Raw genomic sequence first — 23,502 nt, forward strand, 5'->3', positions numbered from 1 at the left:
TAGCTGGGATTACAGGTGCCTGCCACCACGCCTGGCTAATTTTTTGTATTTTTAGTAGAGATGGGGTTTCACCATGTTAGCCAGGCTGGTCTCGAACTCCTGACCTCAGGTGATCCACCTGCCTTAACCTCCCAAAGTGTTGGGATTACAGGCACGAGTCACCATGCCCAGCCCTGAGTGTTTTCACTTTATCATTATCTTCATGGCTTTCTGTAATTTAGTAATTTCTCTTATTTTTGAAGCACTGTTGGTTTCCCTGTGGTCACTAGCAATGCAGACCCTGGAACAACTGGTCACGTGTTTGTGCCTCTTCCACAAATGACAAGATGAAGGAGCACCTGGGAAAGTACATCTAATTCTGGAGGAAGAGATGGCACCACGTGAGGAGCAGGCAGGGAGTCAATCCCAGGTGCGCTGAGGAGAGAAGAAAGGCACATCTACCCGGTAAGCTGCTCTGAAATGAGAAAGTAGTGTGCAGGGTGATGTTGAGCTCTATTGTGCAGTTGGATCGACATGCTTCTACCTCTTGGCCCTCACACAGCAGCCTGCCTGGCTGCCATCTGCCAAACTTTTGCTTTTCTTTCTGTTTTGCATAAGGCTTTTGCTTTTAATGTGCTGCTACTGAGTACAGAAAAGCAAGAGCGTACCAGACTTCAGGGATCTGTCTGTTTCTCTTCTGCCTTTTAATAGAGCTTAGCTTTTTTGCCACTTGTTATTGTCAAGTACAACATGAGTTAAGAGAAGGAATACTGCACCTGACGGGATGGATGCCACGCCTTGAATAAATTGGCAGGAAAAAGAAGAGGTTTATAGGATCTTCTCTTCTGCCACTCCCATCTTGGAAACAAGTGGAAGTACATTTGCAAAATTATATTGAAAATAATGAGAAAATGCGTTTTCCTTTATAGCCAACTCTTCTGATATGGACCTAGTTTCAAATGAAGTTATAAGGAAATGGCCCTTGTGACTAAATGTTGATTAATGTGCTGTGAGCTGTGAACCCAGGATGAGAAATGGGAGGAAATCAAACTAAGGAATGGAAAGGGGGAAGTACTCTGGGTGCCTTGCCTAAGAGACGGAACCCTCAAATCTTGGAAATAAACCATATTTTGTAAACCAGATAATTTAGACTTAGGTTATTTTTTGTGTTTCTTCTCTTATTTGGTATCATTTATCAAGTTATGTTTTAAAAGTCTATAACTTTGGGCTATAACATATATGCTTAGGCCAGAGTTTAACGGGGATCAACAGCATCCCTGGAAGCCGATATCTCTTTAGCAGGTATAGAGAGCTCCTAAGAGAAAGATGATTCTGGTAGCGGGGACACCCAAAAATGAAAGGCCAAATTGAGTAGGGGCTCCTTTCCAACAGGCGATCTCTTGCTACAGTAAATCTTGGATGTTATTTAAATTTTATTTTATTTTTATTTCACAAAGCACTCTAAGGGCAGGTGTGGTGGCTCATGCCTGTAATCCCAGCACTTTGGGAGGCCGAGGTGGGTGTATCACCTGAGGTCAGGAAATCAAGACCAGCCGGGCCAACATGGTGAAATCCCGTCTGTACTGAAAATACAAAACTTAGCCAGGCATGGTGGTGCGTACCTGTAGTTCCAGCTACTCTGGAGGCTGAGGCAGGACAATCACTTGAACTTGGGAGGCAGAGGTTGCAGTGATTCAAGATTGCACCACTGCACTCCAGGCTGGGTGACAGAGCAAGACTCTGTCTCAAAAAAAAAAAAAAAGAAGAAAAAGTACTCTATCCTTTAAGAAGTACACTCAAGCCCACAAGAATGACATTTTCTACAAATTCTAGGATCAAGTACCAATTAAAGAGGACGAGGCCGGGCGCGGTGGCTCAAGCCTGTAATCCCAGCACTTTGGGAGGCCGAGACGGGTGGATCACGAGGTCAGAAGATCGAGACCATCCTGGCGAACACGGTGAAACCCCGTCTCTACTAAAAAATACAAAAAACTAGCCGGGCGAGATGGCGGGCGCCTGTAGTCCCGGTTACTTGGGAGGCTGAGGCAGGAGAATGGCGTAAACCCGGGAGGCGGAGCTTGCAGTGAGCTGAGATCCGGCCACTGCACTCCAGCCCGGGCGACAGAGCGAGACTCCGTCTCAAAAAAAAAAAAAAAAGAGGACGAGTAGGCTGGGTGCAGTGGCTCATGCATGTAACCCAGCACTTTGGGAGGCCCAGGTGGGCGGATCACTTGAGGTCAAGAGTTCGAGACCAGCCTGGCCAACATGGTGAAACCCTGTGTCTACTAAAAATACAAAAATTAGTCAGGCGTGGTGGCAGGCGCCTATAGTCCCAGCTGCTTGGGAGGCTGAGGCATGAGAATCGCTTGAACCCGGGAGCTGGAGGTTGCAGTGAGCTGAGATCACACCACTGCACTCCAGTCTGGGCAACCACGCAAGACTCTGTCTCAAAAAAAAAAAAAAGTATGTGTAAAAGATAATGGAATTATTACATATTCAAGGTCTCATCTACCTTGACATTTCTATGATAGATGTCATCATTCATTCACTGAACATTTACTGAGTGACTCTTAAGTGACAGGTATTATAGGCAGTGACTTGTACACTGTTGTTATCTATGTCGGTTTTTAATAATTTCAAAATGAAATACATTTTGATAAGCAAAGGCTAAGTGTGTGTGGCACAAATACTTTAAGGCATATGAGCGAGCTACCCACTCAGGGGCTTATCTATGCTCTGCCAGAATGTATATGCATCCCTGGAAACCTCACTTGAGAGTACAGAAGGTGGCTGATACCATCCACACTCTTCCTATACTACACAGTCTTGTTTGAAATTTAGTCACTTTAATCACTGTTTACTATAAAGTTCCACAACTTAAATATCGGGCAATTACAGGATATGGTGTTTTGGCCCTAACGAACCTTGCAAATACCTGAAATACACAGAATACTTATCTTCATTCCAGGCCTACTCTTAAATTGTAGGGGAGCAGAAGAATACGAATGAAGGCTAGTAACTATTGTGAATACCATGCTAAATTGTCAGTAGGTTGTAGTCACACATTGGAACACTAACAAAAGGAAAATGTATGCTTGATACTACTGAGAAACAATACTTTGTTATGCAGGAATCTATAGCATTCAAGCTGACAGGAAGGATTTGACAAGTTAATTTGTCTTCTTTCTTACCTAAGCATTTCTGTTGCTCAAATTCTGACTCCAAAGCAGTTGCTGAAATGGGCAGCCATGCTATGTACAAATTTTCACTGCTTTTGAAGTTCACCGTTTGTTTTGAGGACATAAGACAAAAGATACGAAGAAGAGTTTTCCCGGAGCCTGAATAGTGTTCTTCATCGGGAGAGGGAATTTGTGGTTATGAGCCAGTGTTCAGTATCAGATCACAAGTGGCAGAGGCACCCATGTGTGTGGTTTTTTTTTTAATTAATGTGTGTGTGTGATACGTAAGTTCCTTTAAAGCGTGGAGTCCAGGATAGAAGTCTCTCTTGCCCAGGTCTAAGGGTGCGGCGGGGGGTGGGGGGGTGGGAGGAGTGCTTAGTGATACTAAGAATTTAATGCCAAATGTATTTGCTGTGTGACCTAGATGGCTGAATTTTTAAAAAAGTTCTTCAGCATTGAGAAAAATCCAGTTAGACTGATAGCTTAGAGAGCTGTAGCTTATTTCTAAGTTTGACTTCCCCAAAACTAAGTGTAAATGTCAGTAATATGAGGACTTTTTAAAGAAACAAAATAAACAGGATATACAAAAATAGAGCAACTATGGCCCATCTTGTTTCATCCCTTTTCATCTATGTCCTTACTCATATCCCTATCCATAATAAATGACTTTAAGAAAATCCTAGATGTTTTGCATCCTATATATTTCTAACAAATATTCTTAAAAGTATGACCACAATACCATTATCCAATTATTCCCTATTCAACAAACACAATTTCATCTATCTGAAAGGCACCTCATGACTTTTACTTGAGGATTAAAATAATTTCTCATGAATTGTTATCTTATTGGTGTTCATTGCTTTTAAGTCGCCTGAGGAGGTATGTGATATGCTACACTAAATCTATTTGTAGGGCTTGGCTTCAAGAACTGAAGATTCTGGACCTAGCTGACCTGGTGACAGTGAACTTGAGACCTCTACTAGAGTTTAATTATTATTATTATTATTTATTTATTTTTTTAACTTTTGGAAAGCAAGGTGTCGGAAGGGGATTTAGTTTTTCCATTAGGTCGAGGCATGTTAAGACTTGTTTCTTTTTCCAAAATGTTCAAGTTGCTAAGAGAACCATGGACCATGGGTCAGGAAGTCCGTCGGTTTCGGGTCACATTCCGCTCCCGCAGGCCTGCAGGCCGTCCCGGCTGGTCTGCTCCAGGCGTGCTAGAGGTCAGCGGCCGAGGCTGCACTCGGTGCCTGGGTCTCGCGCAGCTCTAGGGCTCTCAGGCGACACTGGGCGTTTCCTTTCCGGCTTCGGAAAGTTTTGTTTTGGTTCAAGGAAAGGCGCCCTGTTGACCAAAGGCTTCTCAGTCTCCTCCGGGTGGCCAGCGGCCAAGTTTCCTCCAGCCCAGTGAGCCCAGACTATAGTCCGTTCGAGATCCTCGAAGGCCGGGGAAGCGAGTCTTGTGAGGAGAGTCTGCCGACTCCACAGACGCTGACTGGCCCTTCTCTTCGCTCTGTCCCTGGGCCAGTGCCCGTCGCACCGCAAACAGGGAGAGCAGTCTCCACGGTGACTCCTCAAGGACCCAGTTCTCCACCATTCCTAAGAGAACACTCAACCCAGCCGCGCCCGGGCTGCAGACAGATCCACCAACACCCCGGACTAGGACGGGGCGCATGCGCATACCGTAGCCGTGGCGTCTAAGTGCTCGCCCAGCGGCGGCAGCCGCTAGGTGGCGCATGCGCCCTGGAAGGTGCGGGCCGGTCTCTGGGAAGAAGGCGGCGGCGGCGGCGGCGGCGAAAGGCGGGGGTGCTGTGGGGGCCGGACCGTGTTTACACAGCGGCGGGCGGGCGCGGACGCGGAACCTGGCGCGGCGGTGGCACGATGGTCATGGCGTATTTCGTCGAGAATTTTTGGGTAAGCTTAGGATGCTGGAAGTAGTGTGTTTCGAAGTCCAAGGCTTTTGGCGCCTGAGCTTGGCCTGCGTGCGCTTCGGGCGGCGGCGGCTCCTCCTCCGGCAGGGCGAGCGTCCTCAGACCGCCGCCTGCCGCGTCCCGCCTGGGTGAGGTCCGGCGGGCGACCGGTCGCCAGCCTATAGGGACTCCCGGGCTCGCAGCCCTACTGGGGACGGGGGCTGTCACCGCGGCCCGGGAGCCCGCAGCGGGGCCGCCGGGGCTGGGACAAAGCGCCGGATGGGGCGGGAGACGGGACCCAGCCCCACCGGAGGCTCCCGGCGCCGGGCGCGCTCCGCGCGGGGCGTGCGCGGCGACTCGGACGCGAAGGACGGGCCCGCAGCACGGCCGCCTCCCGCTGCGCGCTGGCTGGGAGCGCCGGGCGGAGGGGTTTCGCCTCTTGCCCTCAATCGCGGGTCCCCCATCTGAGCGATCCCTTTTACCTCGGACCATTTCCACACCAAATCCAGTGCGGAGTTGGGCTGGACTAGCACTTCCTTTCAGCCGCGCAGCTCGGCTCATGGGTTTGCGCCCAGGACTTTGCCTCTGGGCCTGTTCACAAAGCTTTTAAAAGTTGGATTTAATGTAACTGAACTCCTTGGGCTTAAATGCACGGAGACTTCCCCTTACTCCTCTGTGCTCCTTCCCCTTCCTCATTCTTTCCACCCCTTGTCTTAGGTCAGTATTAGATTCTTCTTTGAGAATTTATCCGACTCCCGGTGGAGTATTTTTCTGCAGTTATTGTTTTTTTTTGTAATGGGAAGCACAGTTCAGCCATGTACAGGAAAGGAACGTGTTTACTCAGGTATCTTTCGTGAATCCCATTTTATGCCCTGACAGTTGCAAGTACTGCAGTTCCATTTTCGTTGAGATTTAGACATATTTAAAGGGGTAATCTTTTAGCTAGTAAGGAGTGTATGTTAAATTCTTAATTCTAAGTGCCTCAAGCGTGGTCTTGGTTAGTAACCAAATCAGTTCGTAGTTATTAGTCTTGAATGTACCTTGTTTTCCACAAAGAACGTATATACTAGACCTTAGGTGTTTTGTTTTTTAAGCAGCTTTATTGAGTTCACATTCCGTACCAATACACCCATTTAAAGTGTAGTAAAATTCAGAGATTTTTCATATGTTCATAGAGTTGTGTAAACGTCACCACGTCAATTTTACAACAATTTCGTTATCCCAGAAAGAATCCATAGACCCATTAACAGTCACTCCCCATTTTCCCCCTGCCCCAGGCCTAGGCAACTAATGTATTTTCTGCCTCTCTACATTTGTCTAGTCTGGATATATTCTGTAAATGGGGCCATGGTGACTAGTTTCTTTCACTGAGCATAATGTTTTCAAAGTTTATCCATGATGTCACATGTATCAGTACTAATTACTTTTTATGGCCAAATAATATTCCATTCCACATTTTATTAATATTTGTCCAATCAGTGATGGACATCTGGTTGTTCCCACTTTTGGGTTATGAGTAATGCTGCCATGAACATTTTTGTACAAGTTTTTGTGTGAACGTATGTTTTCATTTCTTTTGAGAATGGGATTCCTGGGTCAAATCGTAGCTCTATGTTTAACATTTTGAGGAACTGCCGTACTATTCTGAAGCGGTTGTAGCATTTTACAATCCCACCAGCAATATCTGAGGGTTCCTCTCCACATGCTCACCAACACTTATTTGTCCCTTTTATTATAATATGGTGGATGAACGTGAAGTAGTATTAATATTTTATTGTGATTTGATTTGCATTTCTCTGATGCTTGATATCGCGGCTAATGATGTCAAGCATCTCTTCGTGTGCTTATTGTCTATTACTATATTTTCTTTGGAGACATGTCTGTTTAGATTAATTGCCCATTTAAAAATTGGGTTGTCTTTTTATAATTGAGTTGTAAGAGTTTTTTTTTAATATTCTGGATACACACCTTATCTGATACATAATGTGCAAACATTTTCTCCCATTCTGTGGGCTGCCTTTTCATTTTCTTGATGCTGCTCTTTGAAGTAACTCATAAGTTTTTAATTCTCATGAAGTCTTAGTGAAGTCCATCTTATCTATTTTTTCTATTACTTGTGCTTTTATTGTATCTAGGAAACCTTTGCCTAACCCCAAAATTACTCCCTGTGTTTTCTTGTAAGGGTTTTATAGTTTCAGTTCTTCTGTTTAGGTCTATGGTCCATTCGAAGTTAATTTTTGTGTATGGTGCAAGGAAAAGGTATAACTTCATTCTTTTACAATTGTGTGTCTAGTTGTCCCAGTACCATTTGTTGAAAAGGCTCATCTTTCCCCGTTGAATTGTGGTACCATTGTCAAATATCAATCGACCAGAAATGTATGGATTTATTTCTCTATTTTCAATTCTGTTCCATTGTCTCTCCTTATAACAGCCAGTACCACACAACTCGGATTGCTATTGTTTGGATTACAGATTTGTTTTGTGTAGCAAATTTGGAATCAGAAAGTATGAGTCCTCCAGCGTTTTTCTTCTTTTTCCAGATTATTTTGACTACCTGGGTTACTTGCATTTCCACATGAATTTTAGGATTAGCCTGTCAATTTTAGGCATTAGGTTTTACAATGGCAATTTATAAAATGTTTATAAAAAGCATTTAAAAATTGATGCTCTTATAAATGTTTTGCATTTTTTTTGATGCTTCAGTGTTTTTTAAGTTGCTAACCTAATTCCAAATTACACCTTCACATTAAAAGTTATGTTTCATTTTCTGTTAATTGAGCTTTGAACATAGCCTTGTTTGATGTTTTTGGCTAATATGAATAATACTTCTCTGAGTATCTTTGTACACATTTTTATGTGCTTCTTGGGTATTCTCGTTAAAAGAGGAATGGGAATAAACTTCAATATTTGAATTCTGGAGAGACCTCCAAATCTAATTTGTGTTTTAGTTTTTGCCTTCATTTTCACTATTGAAAACAAATAGTTAATAGACTGCATCTTATTTTATTGCCTGGTCTGGAATTGGGGCTGCGAGGAGGCTCAGTGAGCTAGGAAGCTCTAGGAATTAACTAAATAATTAACTTCTGAGAATTTGATCGTTGTCGTTGTAGACTGGGCATGGTGGTTCACGCGGGTAATCCCAGCACTTTGAGAGGCTGAGGCCGGGGGATGGATTGAGCCCAAGACTTGAAGACCAGCCTGGGCAACACAGTAGACCTTGTCTCTACAAAAATTTTTAAAAATTAGCCAGGTGTGGTGGCATATGCCTGTAGTCCCAGCTGCTTGGAAGGCTAAGGCGGGAAGATTGCTTGAGCCCAGGAGTTTAAGGTTGCAGTAAGTTATGATTGGTCACTGTACTCCAGCCTGGGCAAGAGTGAGACCCTGTGTCAAAAACGGAAAACAAAAAGTCACGTATTTCAGAATCATTTATAAAATAATCCCTTAACATAGATAGCAATTTAACTCTTTCCTTTAGCATTTAAAGTGGGACTATTAAAAGGAAATAAAATTGGCAAAATTCAAAACATCATGTTTTACATGATAAATATATATGGTTTTCATCAATTAAAAGATAATGGGAACCTTTAATGTTTTAGGTCTGTCTTGTCTGTCTTTCTTTCCTTTACTTTCCCTTCCTTCTCCTTCCTCCCTTCCTTCCTTCCTCCCTTCCTCCCTTCCTCCCTTCCTCCCTTCCTCACTTCCTTCCTTCCTTCCTTCCTCTTTCTTTTTTATTTTGAGTTGCAGTCTCACCGTGTTGCCCAGGCTGGCATGCCGTGGCATGAGCATGGCTCACTGCAGCTTTGACCACCCAAGCTCAAATGATCCTCCCACCTCAGCCTTCCGAGTAGGTGGGACCACAGGTACAGGCCACCATGCCCAGCTAATTTTTAAATTATTCGTAGAGATGAGATCTCACTATGTTGCCCAGGCTGGTCTCGAACTCCTGGGCTCAAGCCATGCTCCCACCTCAGCTTCCCAAAGTGCTGGGATTACAGGGCTGAGCCACTGTGCCCAGTCAAAATTTTAGGTTTCTAATCAAACAACCTGTTAATTGTTTTCTCCCCCACATATATAAAGACAAACCTTTTTTGTTGTGACATTTCGTTAGAAGAAAATTTGAATCTTTGAAACTGTCTTCAAGCTCTTTTGAAAGCAGCACATTCTTCCTTTTTCTTTAAAGTATGGGTTTTGTCAGTTAAAATTATGTGCTAAATTGAAAATTCGTTTACTTAATACTGTACTTTAAAGGAAAAAATTATTCAAAACTTTCTACAGAACAGGTGTTTTGTTATTGATAAGTCAGTTTTTGCCACAAAGTATAGCACCATTGATAAGCTGAAATTGGACAGCAAAATTAAAATTGGACAGCAAAGATAATTTTGATAGTGGAAATTCACACCATTGCTTTTAATATGTAAAACAATTTTAATATGTAAAACAATTGTTTTTACATATTAAACATTATGTAACTTTGAAAAGATATTGTAAAAGATTATGTAACTTTAAAAAGATATTGATCAGTATTACAGTGAGGAAGTGTCTATGCTGCTGCTTTCTCAAAGGAATAATTGAGTACAAGTTTATAATCTTGAGATTATAGCAACATTGCAATATAATAATTAAAAAGGCATTATATTTGTATGTAAACCCAGATTAGTAAGCAAAAAACCTTAAAAGAATGCATTTCATAGGTAATTATTACTTAAGGGGGGACAAATAAGTATGTGAAACATACCTGAGTTGAATAGCTTATAATACTCCTTTTACATAGTAATCCCAATCTATATACGATATGAAGCATTCACCCAAAGACACTAAGTAGTAGTCTTTTTTTTTTTGACACGGAGTCTCGATGTTTCCCAGGCTGGAGTGCAGTGGCGCGATCTTGGCTCACTGCAAGCTCCGCCCCCCGGGTTCAAGCTGTTCTCCTGCCTCAGCCTCCCAGTAGCTAGGACTACAGGTGCCAGCCACCACGACTGGCTAAGTTTTTGTATTTTTAGTAGAGACGAGGTTTCACCATGTTAGCCAGGATGGTCTCGATCTCCTGACCTCGTGATCCGCCCACCTTGGCCTCCCAAAGTGCTGGGATTACAGGCATGAGCCGCAGCGCCCAGCCAGTAGTATTCTTTAGTATATATCACATTGTAATGAGCTGAGATTTTTAGTTAGGTGACTTTTTCCGGAGGTTATCTGTAGTCAGCACATCAAAAATGAACAAACAACAATTAGGTATTTTTATCCTGAAGTTTTTCCTTATTTCTTTTACTGATTAACTGTACAGAAGTCTCCTTTCACTTGATTTCATTGGTTTGTTATATTTTGATTTAAAATTAAATTGGAGCATTGGTTATATATCCAAAATTTAATTTATCATTACTTGGATAAGCTGAGAGAATTAAAACGTATTTTAAAATTCTGGAATTGCTATTAATAGGTCTTTGGGATAAAAAATATTATTATATGCTTGATTATCTAATCTAAATTTAGTATCCTAGGGGAGAGACTAACACACATTCTTTGGGGTTATGTTTCCACATGAAATTTTAAAATATATATATTTAGCAAATTGGTTGAGGTGACCATATTTGAAACCCAGAATACAGGCTTTTTATTACTTGAAAGTTCCAAATATTGTAGTTTGGGATACCTGCTTTTAGGATATGATCCCATCAGATGACATACCAAAACAAAATCTGTGTATCTGTATATATTTATACATTAACAGATTTGCAGATTTTACGTGGAGTAATATTTAAAAGGTATAAGAGGGAGTAAATCTTCCTATTTTTGTCTGGTAATCAAGATCTCCCTAAAGGCAATCACCATTACCAATTTCTTAGGTGGTTTTCCAGAGATAAGACCAAATAACATACACTCCACTAGGTTAAAATGTATTATTGTATAACTGTTAGCAAGTTAGCCAGGCCCAACTTGTTCCAGTTGCAACAAGCTATGAAATTGAAGACTACAGATTCATTTAACTTGATGCAGAAGACTTGACAGTAGACATTATAAAATTATAGTGTTTTAGATTGCACTAAATTTTATTGTGAGGTCCTTAGAATTTTTTAAGGATTGTGATTTGTTTTATATTTTTGCCTTAATTATAGGAGAAATTGGCCGGGCGCGGTGGCTCAAGCCTGTAATCCCAGCACTTTGGGAGGCCGAGACGGGCGGATCACGAGGTCAGGAGATCGAGACCATCCTGGCTAACACAGTGAAACCCCGTCTCTACTAAAAAATACAAAAAAAATAGCCGGGCGAGGTGGCGGGCGCCTGTAGTCCCAGCTATAGGGAGGCTGAGGCAGGAGAATGGCGTAAACCTGGGAGGCGGAGCTTGCAGTGAGCTGAGATCCGGCCACTGCACTCCAGCCTGGGCGACAGTGTGAGACTCCCTCTCAAAAAAAAAAAAAAAAAAAAAAAAAATTATAGGAGAAATTTGGAAGTGAAAATTGATACTGATTTAGTTTGTATATGTACAGTTCAGGGGGAGGATTTTAGGAACTTTGACATTTGAAAGGATATAAATTTGATGTCTGCATTCTTTTTCAGCCCTACTCATTAAATCCTAAATGCTGTAATCCTTTCAGAACCACTTAAATTATTTAAGCAAAGGATGAGGGAACAGTTATGCTTTAAATCATCCTGCACATGTGGCTAATATAAACCGTTTGAAAGTAGTTTTTTGAGTCATTGGGGTATCTCCTGAGATTATCCATCCTGATGTCATAATTCTAGAATAGTTAACAGAAGCACCCTTAGAAATTCAAGCGGAAATAGAATCCCATGGAGACTTAAAAACGAAGGGGAATAAGGATTTGGCTTTCAGTTTTCTTAGTGTGGAAACATTAAAGAATATTAGAGTTGGGCCAGGTGCGGTGCCTCACGCCTGTAATCCCAGCACTTTGGGAGGCTGAGGTGGGCAGATCATGAGGTCAAGAGATCAAGACCATCCTGGCCAACATGGTGAAACCCTGTCTCTACTAAAAATACAAAAATTAGCTGGGCATGGTGGTGCGCACCTGTAGTCCCAGCTACTCGGGAGGCTGAGGCAGGAGAATTGCTTGAACCCGGGAGGCAGAGGTTGCAGTGAGCTGAGATCGGGCCACTGTACTCCAGTTGGGTGACAGAGCAAGACTCCATCTCAAAAAAAAAAAAAGAAAAAAAAGGATTATTAGAACTGGAAGAATTTTAGTATCTGTCAGGTCCAAAAAGATAAGTATAAATTGCTGTGATGTGGGGAGAAACAAAAACAACAGCATGACAGCAACTGAGACCTGTAATGATATCTACTATATTGATAAATGTGCTAGAGGATGTTGCTGGAATGGCCAGAGTCAGAGAGAATTAAACTGGAAAGTGTTAAAGTGTGTGATCAAGTTGAGGAGATAGCCATGCTCCCTGATGAATTTGCAGGAGTGAAGGTTATGGGAGATATATCAAGCATGTTTGCCTGACTTTAGGGAAAAATAGGAAGGTATAATATAAGTAAATATAAGTAAAGCAAATTAGTGGTGGTGGTGGAGCCTTAAAACCAAGGAGAGTGAGTTTTCAGTTGGTTGAAGTAACAACCACAAGTGTACATGGTTTTCCATTTTAGTTAAAACCATTATCATGTGATAGGTAAAACACAGAAGAATACGGAACACAAATTGCCTGTAGCCTCTCCCTCTACCCTTATAATTTTCTTTAGAAATACAAAATTCAAGATAGATTCTACCATGTGGTTGTGTGTCTTGGTATTTTCAGTTGGTATTACCGTCTGGTATTTTTCTCATGTGAATAAGCATTCTTTGAATAGGTTTCCATGGAATGGAGATAGGCTGTAATTTGTTTCTTTTATTATTATTATTATTATTTTCTTTTTTTGAGATGGAGTCTCGCTCTGTCGCCCAGGCTGGAGTGCAGTGGCCGGATCTCAGCTCACTGCACCCTCCGCCTCCCAGGTTCAAGCAATTCTCCTGCCTTAGCCTCCCGAGTAGCTGGGACTGCAGGCACCCGCCACCTCGCCCGGCTAGTTATTTTTATTTATTTTTATTTTTTAGTAGAGACGGGGTTTCACCGTGTTAGCCAGGATGGTCTCGATCTCCTGACCTCGTGAACCGCCCGTCTCGGCCTCCCAAAGTGCTGGGATTACAGGCTTAAGCCACCATGCCGGGCAATTTTTTTTTTTTTTTGAGACGGAGTCTCGCTCTGTCGCCCAGGCTGGAGTGCAGTGGCCCCATCACCATCAGAGCTCACTACAGTCTTGAGCTCCTGGGCTCCAGGAATCCTCTTGCCTTAGCCTCTGGAGTGGCTAGAACTACAGGCGCATGCCATCACTCCTGGCTAATTTTAAAAAAAAATTTTGTAGGGACGAGGTCTTACAATGTTATTTAGGCTGGTCTCAAACTCTTAGCCTCAAGCGCTCCTCCTGCGTCAGCCTCCCAGAGTGCTATGATTACAAGTGTGAGCCACCACACCTGGCCAGATAGGCTGTAATCTTCTTTAATCATTCCCATTTTGTGTGGGAACTTCCAGTTTTTTTTTTTTGTTTTTTTTTTTTCCTGTTTATGAATTACAAGGACTGGAGATTTAAGTACTGATGTGAACAAGATGCCAGTTTACGAAAGTAGCCTTCTGTCTCTTTGCAGGCATAGATTGAAGAGCTGAGAAAACTGAAATTGTTGGTTTAGTTTATTTCGAAAGTAATGAAAAATACTTTCATTTATAGAACATTACAGAAAACGCAAAAGATATAAAAATTAAAAAATTATCTTAACTACTGTTTGCTTCTGTAGTTTTTTCTCAAGCCATATAATATTTATTTAGATAGCTTTAAGGATTCAACTAACTGGAAGAGGTGAACTATAAAAGATTAGAGAAGAATATCTGAGAGATGAGAAAAACAATTCTTTGAAAGGTAGTAAGATTTCTTTCCTTCAGTCAACTAGCAAATATGTTTGAGTCACTATTGTACCTGCATCAAATCATTCTGAGTGCCTGTTCTGCATACTTTTATTTTTATTTATTTAGAGACTCAGTCCCACTGTATTGCTCAGGCTGGCATGCAGTGGCATGATCTCGGCTCTCTGCAACTTCTGCCTCCCGGGTTCAAGTGATTCTCCTGGCTCAGCCTCCTGAATAGCTGGGATTACAGGGGCACACCACCACACCTGGCAAATTTGTAAAATATTTTTAGTAGGGATGGGGTTTCACCATGTTGACCAGGCTGGTGTTAAACTCCTGACCTCAGGTGATCCACCCGCCTTGGCCTCCCAAAGTGCTGGGATTACAGGCGTGAGCTACCGCGCCCAGCTGTTCTATATATTTTAGTCACAATTTTCTATATTAGCAGTATCTTGCCAGTAGGTCTGCAGAGTACCTTTAATGATCATGACTAAAAATGTCAATGTACAGTTGTTTCCCCTATCCATAATTTCACTTTCCATAGTTTCAGATCTGAGGTCAACTGCAGTCTGAAAATATTAAATGGAAAATTCCAGAAATAATTCATAAGCATTAAATTTTGAGCTGTTCTGAATAATGTGATGAAATCTCACTGTGTACTGCTTGGGATGTGAATCATCCCTTTGTCCAGGGCATCCATAGTGTATACCCTTCCTGCCCGTTAATCACTGAGTAGCCATCTTGGTTATCAGATTACAAAAAGAACAGTATATAAAGGGTTTGTGACCAGTATATAAAGGATTCGTGACTATCCATGGTTTCAGGCATCCCGTGGGGATCTTGAAACATCCCCTGTGGAGAAGAGGGGACTACTGTACAAATAGAATGTTGATGAGAAGAGGTTGTAACTTATGGTAGAATGTCCTGTATACTTGTAGAAAAATTGCTTGCATACATAGGCATACCTTAGAGATATTGTGTGTTGAATTCAAACAACCACAATGAAGCAAGTCACAAACTTTCCTGGTTTTTCAGTGCATGTAAAAGTTATGTTTACACTATGTTATTTACATGATACTGGTGTATTAAGTGTGCAATAGCATTTTATCTAAAAATATATATACCTTAATTAAAAAATACTTTATTGCTAATGCTAACACAGGGAAGAAGTGAGCACATGCTGTTGGAAAAAAGATATTAATAGACTTGCTTGACACAGGATTGCCACAAACCTTCAATTTGTAAAAATGCAGTATTTTCAAAGTGCAGTAAAATGAAGTGTGCCTGTATTTTACCTCCAGCTCCCTAGCAGTTTTCAAGGCCACAGTGGCACTGGAGAGCTGTCATTGCATGTCTGTTGAGTTCTCATTAAAGTGTAGCTACAGGTTCTTCACTAAAGGGGCTATTCTTCAAGGAAAAAAATCTTTAGGATTAGTGAAATGTTTTATGGTGTTTTTCAGAGAAGTCAAGACAGTGAGACTGTATCAAAAATATTAATGTTATATTGTGGATTGACTTGTCCAGGGTTATGTAGTAAATGTCCATAAGAGCTAAATTAAAAGGAAAATGTAGACAAAGTAGGAAGTGATAGTATTTATTTATTTTTGAGGTGGTTTAGAGTTGAGAGGGAGGTTAGGCATGTTATTGGTGTTTGCAGGATAGTACCTCCTGACCCTTCTCTTATCCCTCCAAAGAACTTTTTGAAAATTAAAAATGGAACTTGGTAAAACCAATTTTTAAATTAGAAATGTGATTATACAATATATAATCTATCTTCTGCCTATTTTTCGAATCTTGGACTCACCAAAAGTGAATGCTGGCCACATGCAGTGGCTCACACCTGTAATCCCAGCACTTTGGGAGGCCAAGGTGGGAGGATTGTTTGAGGCTAGGAGTTGGAAGACCAACTTGAGCAACATAGCGAGACCTTGTTTCTGCAAAAACTTTTTTTAAAAAACTGAATGCTATCCAGGTTTTTTATTTTTAGTGTCTAATTTACTGTTACTCTTAAAAAGTTCACCGAAGGAGAAGTTTCAAACCCTTATCTTTGTCTTTTTCTTTTTTTAGAGACAGGTTCTCACTTTGCCCAGGCTGGTCTTGAACACCTGGCCTCAAGCAGGCCTCCTTGCTCAGCCTCTGGAGTAGCTGGGATTATAGGCACAAGCCTCTGACAATAAACTTCTAAAAAAATCTGAAACATGTAAAGTTGCAGAAGCCAAATGAAAATGTTTGGATTCACAAGAGGCTGTGGTTTTATGTTATAGTCTTGATAAATGGAAATGGTTATTCAAAATGCTAAGAGTACTGTTTATATTATCTTGTTACAGATAGGACATTTTAATTTGTGATATGTAGGCAAACTAATTACTAGCTACATTGAGTTTATCAGGAAGCACTTCAACATAGCTGGAAGTTCTTATGCTTTCTGTTTTCAGTGGACTGTGGAAAAATCAAGTTTTGGATTATATAACACTTGCTTATGGTATTGCTTTTCCAACAAATATATTCCATTCTTCTTTATTTCATTTTCACTAAAGAAAAATAAAAACTGCTGCCTGTAAGTTTTTAAACCTAGTGTATTGGTTGTCTTTTATTTCATCGAACAAATTGACATTTCTAATGTTATCTTTATGATTTACTAATTTAGGATTCATAGGATTAAACAGCAGTAGAGGTTTTCCAGGATTGTGTAGTGATCTATTCTATTAATATCTCATTAATTAGCCTGGGCGCAGTAGCTCACACCTGTAATCCCAGCACGTTGGGAGGCCAAGGCAGGTGTATTGTTTGAGGCTGGGAGTTCGAGACCTGCCTGGCCAACATGGCAAAACCCTGTCTCTTCTAAAAATACAAAAATTAGCCGGACGTGGTGGTGCACACCTGTAATCCCAGCTACTCGGGGGGCTGAGGCACGAGAATCGCTTGAACCCGGGACGGGGAGGTAGCAGTGAGCCATAATTGCTTGTCTGCACTCCAACCTGGATGACAGAGTGAGACTGTCTCAAAAACAAAACCAAACAAATGAAAATCCTATTAATTAAAAACTAGAAAATAGCCTGTTACTTCTCTTTTGTTAAATTGTATCTGTTTTCTCACTTCTCAAGTTAAGTTTACTGACTGAAAGATCTAAGTATTAGTGCTGATATGACTAAAGTACTTTACTGTCTTAATTCAGAAATCAAGATTTAGTAATTTTAAAGCACAAACTCTAAATTAAATGATCAGGAATTTCTTACTGTGTGTTAAAGAAATTGAAATGGGATTTGGAAATATGTTTTGAAAGGTCCATGTTTATCTTTTCTTAATTATGCTGCATATTCCTTAAAATTTCATACTTTTTTGTTGTTTTGTTTTTTGACAGAGTCTCACCCTGTCTCCCAGGCTAGAGTGCAGTGGTGTGATTTCGGCTCACTGCAACCTCCGCCTCCTGGGTTCAAGCGATTCTCCTGTTTCACCCTCCTGAGTAGCTGGGATTACAGGTGCATGCCACCACACCCGGCTAATTTTTGTATTTTTAGCTGAGATGGGATTTCACCATGCTGGACAGGCTGGTCTAGAACTCCTGACCTCAAGTGATCTGCCCACCTCTGCCTCCCAAAATGCTGGATTACAGGCATGAGCCACCACCCTACTACGCCCAGCCTCATACTTAATTTTTTTTTTTTTTTGATATGGAGTTTAGTTCTGTCACCCAGGCTGGAGTGCAATGGCGCAATCCCGGCTCACTGCAAGCTCTGCCTCCTGGGTTCACGCCATTCTCCTGCCTCAGCCTCCCTTGTAGCTGGGACTACAGGCGCCCTCTACCACACCCGGCTAATTTTTTGTATTTTAAGTAGAGACAGGGTTTCACCATGTTAGCCAGGATAGTCTCGATCTCCTGACCTCATGATCCACTCACCTTGGCCTCCCAAAGTGCTGGGATTACAGGTGTGAGCCACCGCGCCTGGTCACAACTTAATTTCATTAATTGTACTTTTATGGGTGATTACAAAGTGTATGCATATTTGTGTGTATGTAGGTATATGTATATGTAGTTAATTGTAAACGATATTAAAGCATATAATATTGCTTTATACTGTTTAAAATCATACAATAAATGAGAATAATTAAATTAAGGAAAAACACCTCACCGGAGCACAGGATTGCATATTGGTTAGTGTTGACTTTTTATATTCTCAAGTCATTTTTATCTGTTTTTTTTTTTTTTTTGTGAAACTAAAAATCTTTTCACATTTTAGGGGGAAAAAAATAGTGGCTTTGATGTCCTCTACCATAATATGAAACATGGACAGATATCAACTAAAGAACTAGCAGATTTTGTAAGAGAACGGTAGGTGTCTTTTTTTTTTTTATTATTAGACTTTAAGTTCTAGGGTACATGTGTATAAGGTGCAGGTTTGTTACATATGTATACTTGTGCCATGTTGGTGTGCTGCACCCATCAACTCGTCAGCACCCATCAACTCGTCATTTACATCAGGTATAACTCCCAATGCCATCCCTCTCCCCTCCCCCTGGTATGTATCTTTTAAATAAGTAATTTAACAAATTAATAGCAATTTAAATTTTAGAATATAAATCATGGAGAAAACTTTATTTGGATGTGGAATAAAGCAATCCTTGTTTTAAAATATATACTGTAATTCTGTCTATCTATTTGTATCTATCATCTACACAGCTGAGGGCTCTATAGTGGCTCAAAGTGGCATTGTTAAACCCCTGGCTTGCAGATTCCTGCTTGAAAATATTATGTACATATTTTTCACTGGATATGCTAGAAAGGTGATATAATAAAGTTGAGAAGTTTGTAGGATAAAGCATTAACATTTGTTAAACATGCTAAAATAATTAGAAAAGATTACGTTTTCTGAACTTCAGTTTAATTTTATGTTTTTGTAACTTTTATTTTTAAAAGTCCTAAGTATGTATTTTAAAATCTTGCAAATTTATAAAATGTGATTGTCTTTAAGAGTCTTAGAATATAGCAAATTTAAAAGCTATTAAGAATAAATATAATTTGATTATGATTCAAAATCAAACAGAACTCAAAAGCTGCTATCCTACTAACTTAAAGCTGTTTTGTGGCTACCCCAACTTAGTAATTATTTATATGAACACATTTAAAATCTTTACCTTGATAATACAGGGATTCTTTGGCTTTAAATTTAATACTCCATTTATTCATGTATTCTTTCAACAATATATATTCCATCAGTGCTGTGTACCAGGTACTTGTCTGGATTATGGGAATATAGTGGTTAAGATACAGCTTCTCCCTTCATGGAGTGTACAGACTGGTAGGAATTGGGGAATAAACTATTATATAAGTTCAGTTCTTTTCTTACTTTCCCCTCTCTACTGGAATCAACAAGCAATGCAAAAGCTCAAGTGCCCTGGGTAAGGCTCTTCTTCCTCTGGGCTTCTACATCATCATTGGCAGGAGGAAAGGAAAGGCCGCAGAACTCTGCATCTCTTGGCATGTTCCTTAGCCTTCCCTCTTCCCCTACACCTCACTACTATCACTGTCTGTTTTGGAAACATCAGGGCAGATATTCTTATGCTTTTGAGCCCTGTTTATGTTAGTCATTGTAAGAAGTCCAGGACTCCTGAGTCATCCTTCCTTTGCCCAGAATCTGTCCCTTTCTGATTCTTTGGGCAGTGAGACAATCCCTCCTACTTCCCCTTTACTACCTTATTTTTCTCCATAGTGTGTATAACCATCTGATCAAAGTGATATTTCACTTATTTATTTTTCTGTCTCTTCCCACTAGAATATAAACCCAACAAGGGCAGGAATTTTTGTCTTTTTTTGCTTAATTTGTCTTTTTGCTCTATTTATGCACTTGTGATAGTGCTTGGCACTTGGTAGGCCCTCAGTAAAGGTTTTTCCATGGAATGAATCTCTAACTTCATTATGCTGATCCCAACTATCATTATTTTTGCCTGAACTTCAGCAGTAGCTCCTAACTGCTCTATCTACATTCGTTCTTGTTTTCCTACAACTTAACTCTCTGTACTGTAGTTGGAGTGGTTTTTTTTGAGCTACAGTACAGATCAGTTTGTTACCTTTTCTCTTTCAGCCATCTCAAGGGCTCTTAAGATATGCCTGCATTGTCTGACCCTCAAACTACCTTTCAGGTCTTATTGTTCCAGGCTCTCTGCTAGGCATGGGATACAACAGAATATTGTCTCACAGGAGAACATAGAAACAATGAACAAAGATGAGTAATAACAAAACTGCATGCATAGTACAAAGAGATATATGAATTACAGGCTGCTCCTTATTCTTTCCACTCCAGAGATATTGGGTATCTTATGGAAAGACTTCCTCTGTCTAGTCCAGGCTTTGTGAATACCTATTCTTCTCTTCACCTAGTTAATGGCCTACTTATTCTTTGGAGCTCAGCAATGTGGTCACTGCTCTTAGGATGCCTTTCCTAATCTCTCTGACTAGGTCAAAAACACCTAATATAATTTTTTGTTACATCACCTATCTCTTTGTAGTATTTATAAAATTTGGTAATTATTTATTTTTATTTGTTTTTATGTTCCTCTGTGAAACAGTATTCATTTGTATCCCAGTGGCTAGCACAGAGCCTGGAACAATAGGATAATCATATTTCTTGAAGGACTGAATGAGAAAGGAAAAAATGTAAACTTTGTATACATTATCTGATAGATTGATTGATTGATTTGAAACAGAGTCTAGCTCTGCCATCCAGGCTGGAGTGCAGTGTCCCAGTCTCTGCTCACTGTAACTTCCATCTCCTGGGTTCAAGCAATTCTTGTGCCTCAGCCTCCCAAGTAGCTGGGATTATAGCCCTGCGCCACCATGTCTGACTGATTTTTGTATTTTTCTTTTTTTTTCGAGACAAAGTCTCACTCTGTCACCCAGCCCAGGCTGGAGTGCAGAGGTGCGATCATGGCTCATTGCAACCTCCCTGTCCTGAGTTCAAGCGATTCTTGTGCCTCAGCCTCTTGAGTAGCTGGGACCACAGGCATGCGCCACCATGCCTGGCTAATTTTTGTATTTTTTGTCGAGACGGAGTTCTGCCGTGTTGGCCAGGCTGGTCTGGAACGCCTGACCTCAGGTGATCTGCCCATCTTGACCTCCCAGAGTATTGGGATTACAGGTGTGAGCCACTGTGCCTGGCCAGGCTCATTTCATTTTAGTACTGAATAATATTCTGTTGTCTGGATGTACTACATTTTATCCACTAACTTACTCAGGGACATCTTGGTTGCTTCCAAGTTTTGGCAATTATGAATAAAGCTGCAGTAAACATCTGTGTGCAGGTTTTCGTGTGATCGTAAGTTTTAATTAAATTAAATTTTAAATATCAAGGAATGCAGTTACTTGATTATATGAAAGAATATGTTTAATTTTGTAAGAAACTCATCTTCCAGGCCGGGCGCGGTGGCTCAAGCCTGTAATCCCAGCACTTTGGGAGGCCGAGACGGGCGGATCACGAGGTCAGGAGATCGAGACCATCCTGGCTAACATGGTGAAACCCCGTCTCTACTAAAAAATACAAAAAAAAAACTAGCCGGGCGCGGTGGCGGGCGCCTGTAGTCCCAGCTACTCGGGAGGCTGAGGCAGGAGAATGGCGTGAACCTGGGAGGCGGAGCTTGCAGTGAGCAGAGATCCGGCCACTGCACTCCAGCCTGGGCGGCAGAGCGAGACTCCGTCTCAAAAAAAAAAAAAAAAAAAGAAACTCATCTTCCAAAGTGACAATACCATTTTGCATTTTAACTAGCAATGAATGAGAGTTCCTGTTGCACCATATCCTTGCCACATTTGGTGTGGTCAGTATTCTAAATTTTGGTTGTTCCAATAAGTGTGTAGTGGTATCTTATCATTGTTTTAATTAGCATTTTCCTGATGACATGTGATGTGGAGCATCTTTGCTTTTGATTTTTTTTTTTTGTAGAGGCAGGATCTCACTATGTTTCCCAGGCTAGTCTCGAACTCCTGACCTCAAGTGATCTTCCCTCCCCAGCCTTGCAAAGTGCTGAGATTATAGGTGTGGGCCACTGCACCTGGCTTTTTTGTTGTTGTCAAGATGGAGGTCTCACCATGTTGCCCAGGCTGGTCTTGAACTCCTCGTCTCAAGTGGTCTTCCCGCCACAGTCTCCCAAAGCACTGGGATTACAGGAGGGAACCAGCACACCTGTCTTTCATCTTTTCATATGCTTATTTGCCAGCTGTGTATCTTCTTTAGTGAGGTATCTGTTAAGGTCTTTGGCCCATTTTTGTTTTTAATAGGGTCGTTTGTGTTCTTATTAATATTTTAAAATTTTTTGATTATACTTTAGGCCCTGGGATATATGTGCGGAATGTGCTGGGTTGTTACATAGGTATACATGTGGTTTACCATGATGACATCAACCTGTCTTCCACATTAGGTGTTCCTCCTAATGCTATCCCTCCCCCGGCTCCCCGGCCTCCAATCCCCCAAAAGGCCCTGGTGTGTGATGTTCCCCTCCCTGTGTCCATGTGTTCTCATTGTTCGACTCCCACTAATGAGTGAGAACATGTGGTATTTGGTTTTCTGTTCTTGTGTTAGTTTGCTGAGAATGATCGTTGTCCCTGCAAAGGACATGAACTCATCCTTTTTTATGGCTGCATAGTATTCTATGGTGTATATGTGCCACATTTTCTTTATCCAGTCTATCACTGATGTGCATTTGGGTTGGTTCCAAGTCTTTGCTGTTGTGAACAGTGCTGCAATAAACATACGTGTGCATGTGTTTTTATAGGATGATTTATAATCCTTTGGGTATATAGCCAGTAGGGGGATTGCTGGGTCAAATGGTATTTCTGGTTCTAGATCCTTGAGGAATTGCCACACTGTCTTCCACAATCGTTGAACTAATTTATACTCCCACCAACAGTGCAAAAGTGTTCCTATTTCTCCACATCCTCTCCAGCATCTGTTGTTTCCTGCCTTTTTAATGATGGGCATTCTAACTGTCATGAGATGGTATCTCATTGTGGTTTTGATTTGCATTTCTCTAATGACCAGTGATAATGAGCTTTTTTAAATATGTTTCTTGGCTGCATAAATGTCTGCTTTTGAGAAGTGTCTGTTCATATACTTCGCCCACTTTTTGGTGGGATTGTTTTTTTCTTGTAAATTTAAGTTCTTTGTAGATTCTGGGTATTAGCCCTTTGTCAGATGGATAGATAGTAAAAATTTTCTCCCATTCTGTCGGTTGCCTGTTCACTCTGATGATAGTTTCTTTTGCTGTGCAGAAGCTCCTTAGTTTAATTAGATCTCATATGTCAATTTTGGCTTTTGTTGCCTTTGCTTTCGGTGTTTTAGTCGTGAAGTCTTTGCCTATGCCTATGTCCTGAATGGAATTGCTTAGATTTTCTTCTAGGGTTTTTATGGTTTTAGGTCTTACGTTTAAGTCTTTAGCCCATCTTGAGTTAATTTTTTGTATAAGGTGTAAGGAAGGGGTCCAGTTTCAGTTTTCTGCATATGGCTAGCCAGTTTTCCCAACATCATTTGTTAAACAGGGAATCCTTTCCCATTGCTTGTTTT

General features: G+C 41.1%; 1 protein-coding gene across 2 annotated transcripts in view; it reads left to right on the forward strand.

Moving 5' to 3' along the window:
- The first annotated feature begins 4,916 nt into the window (after positions 1 to 4,916).
- FCHO2 (FCH domain only 2) overlaps positions 4,917 to 23,502 on the forward strand; it is a 136,165-nt gene continuing 117,579 nt past the window's right edge. Inside the window, exons 1-2 of one of the 2 annotated variants that reach the window (XM_025388618.1) lie at positions 4,917 to 5,069; positions 18,193 to 18,284. In XM_025388618.1, the coding sequence (XP_025244403.1) occupies positions 5,037 to 5,069; positions 18,193 to 18,284 (125 nt within the window). In that variant the 5' untranslated portion in view covers positions 4,917 to 5,036. The remainder of the gene's footprint in view (positions 5,070 to 18,192; positions 18,285 to 23,502) is intronic. The other variant, XM_025388617.1, reaches the window with a different exon arrangement.

The sequence above is a fragment of the Theropithecus gelada genome, chromosome 6 (assembly GCF_003255815.1).
Source record: "Theropithecus gelada isolate Dixy chromosome 6, Tgel_1.0, whole genome shotgun sequence".
Taxonomy (NCBI): domain Eukaryota; kingdom Metazoa; phylum Chordata; class Mammalia; order Primates; family Cercopithecidae; genus Theropithecus; species Theropithecus gelada.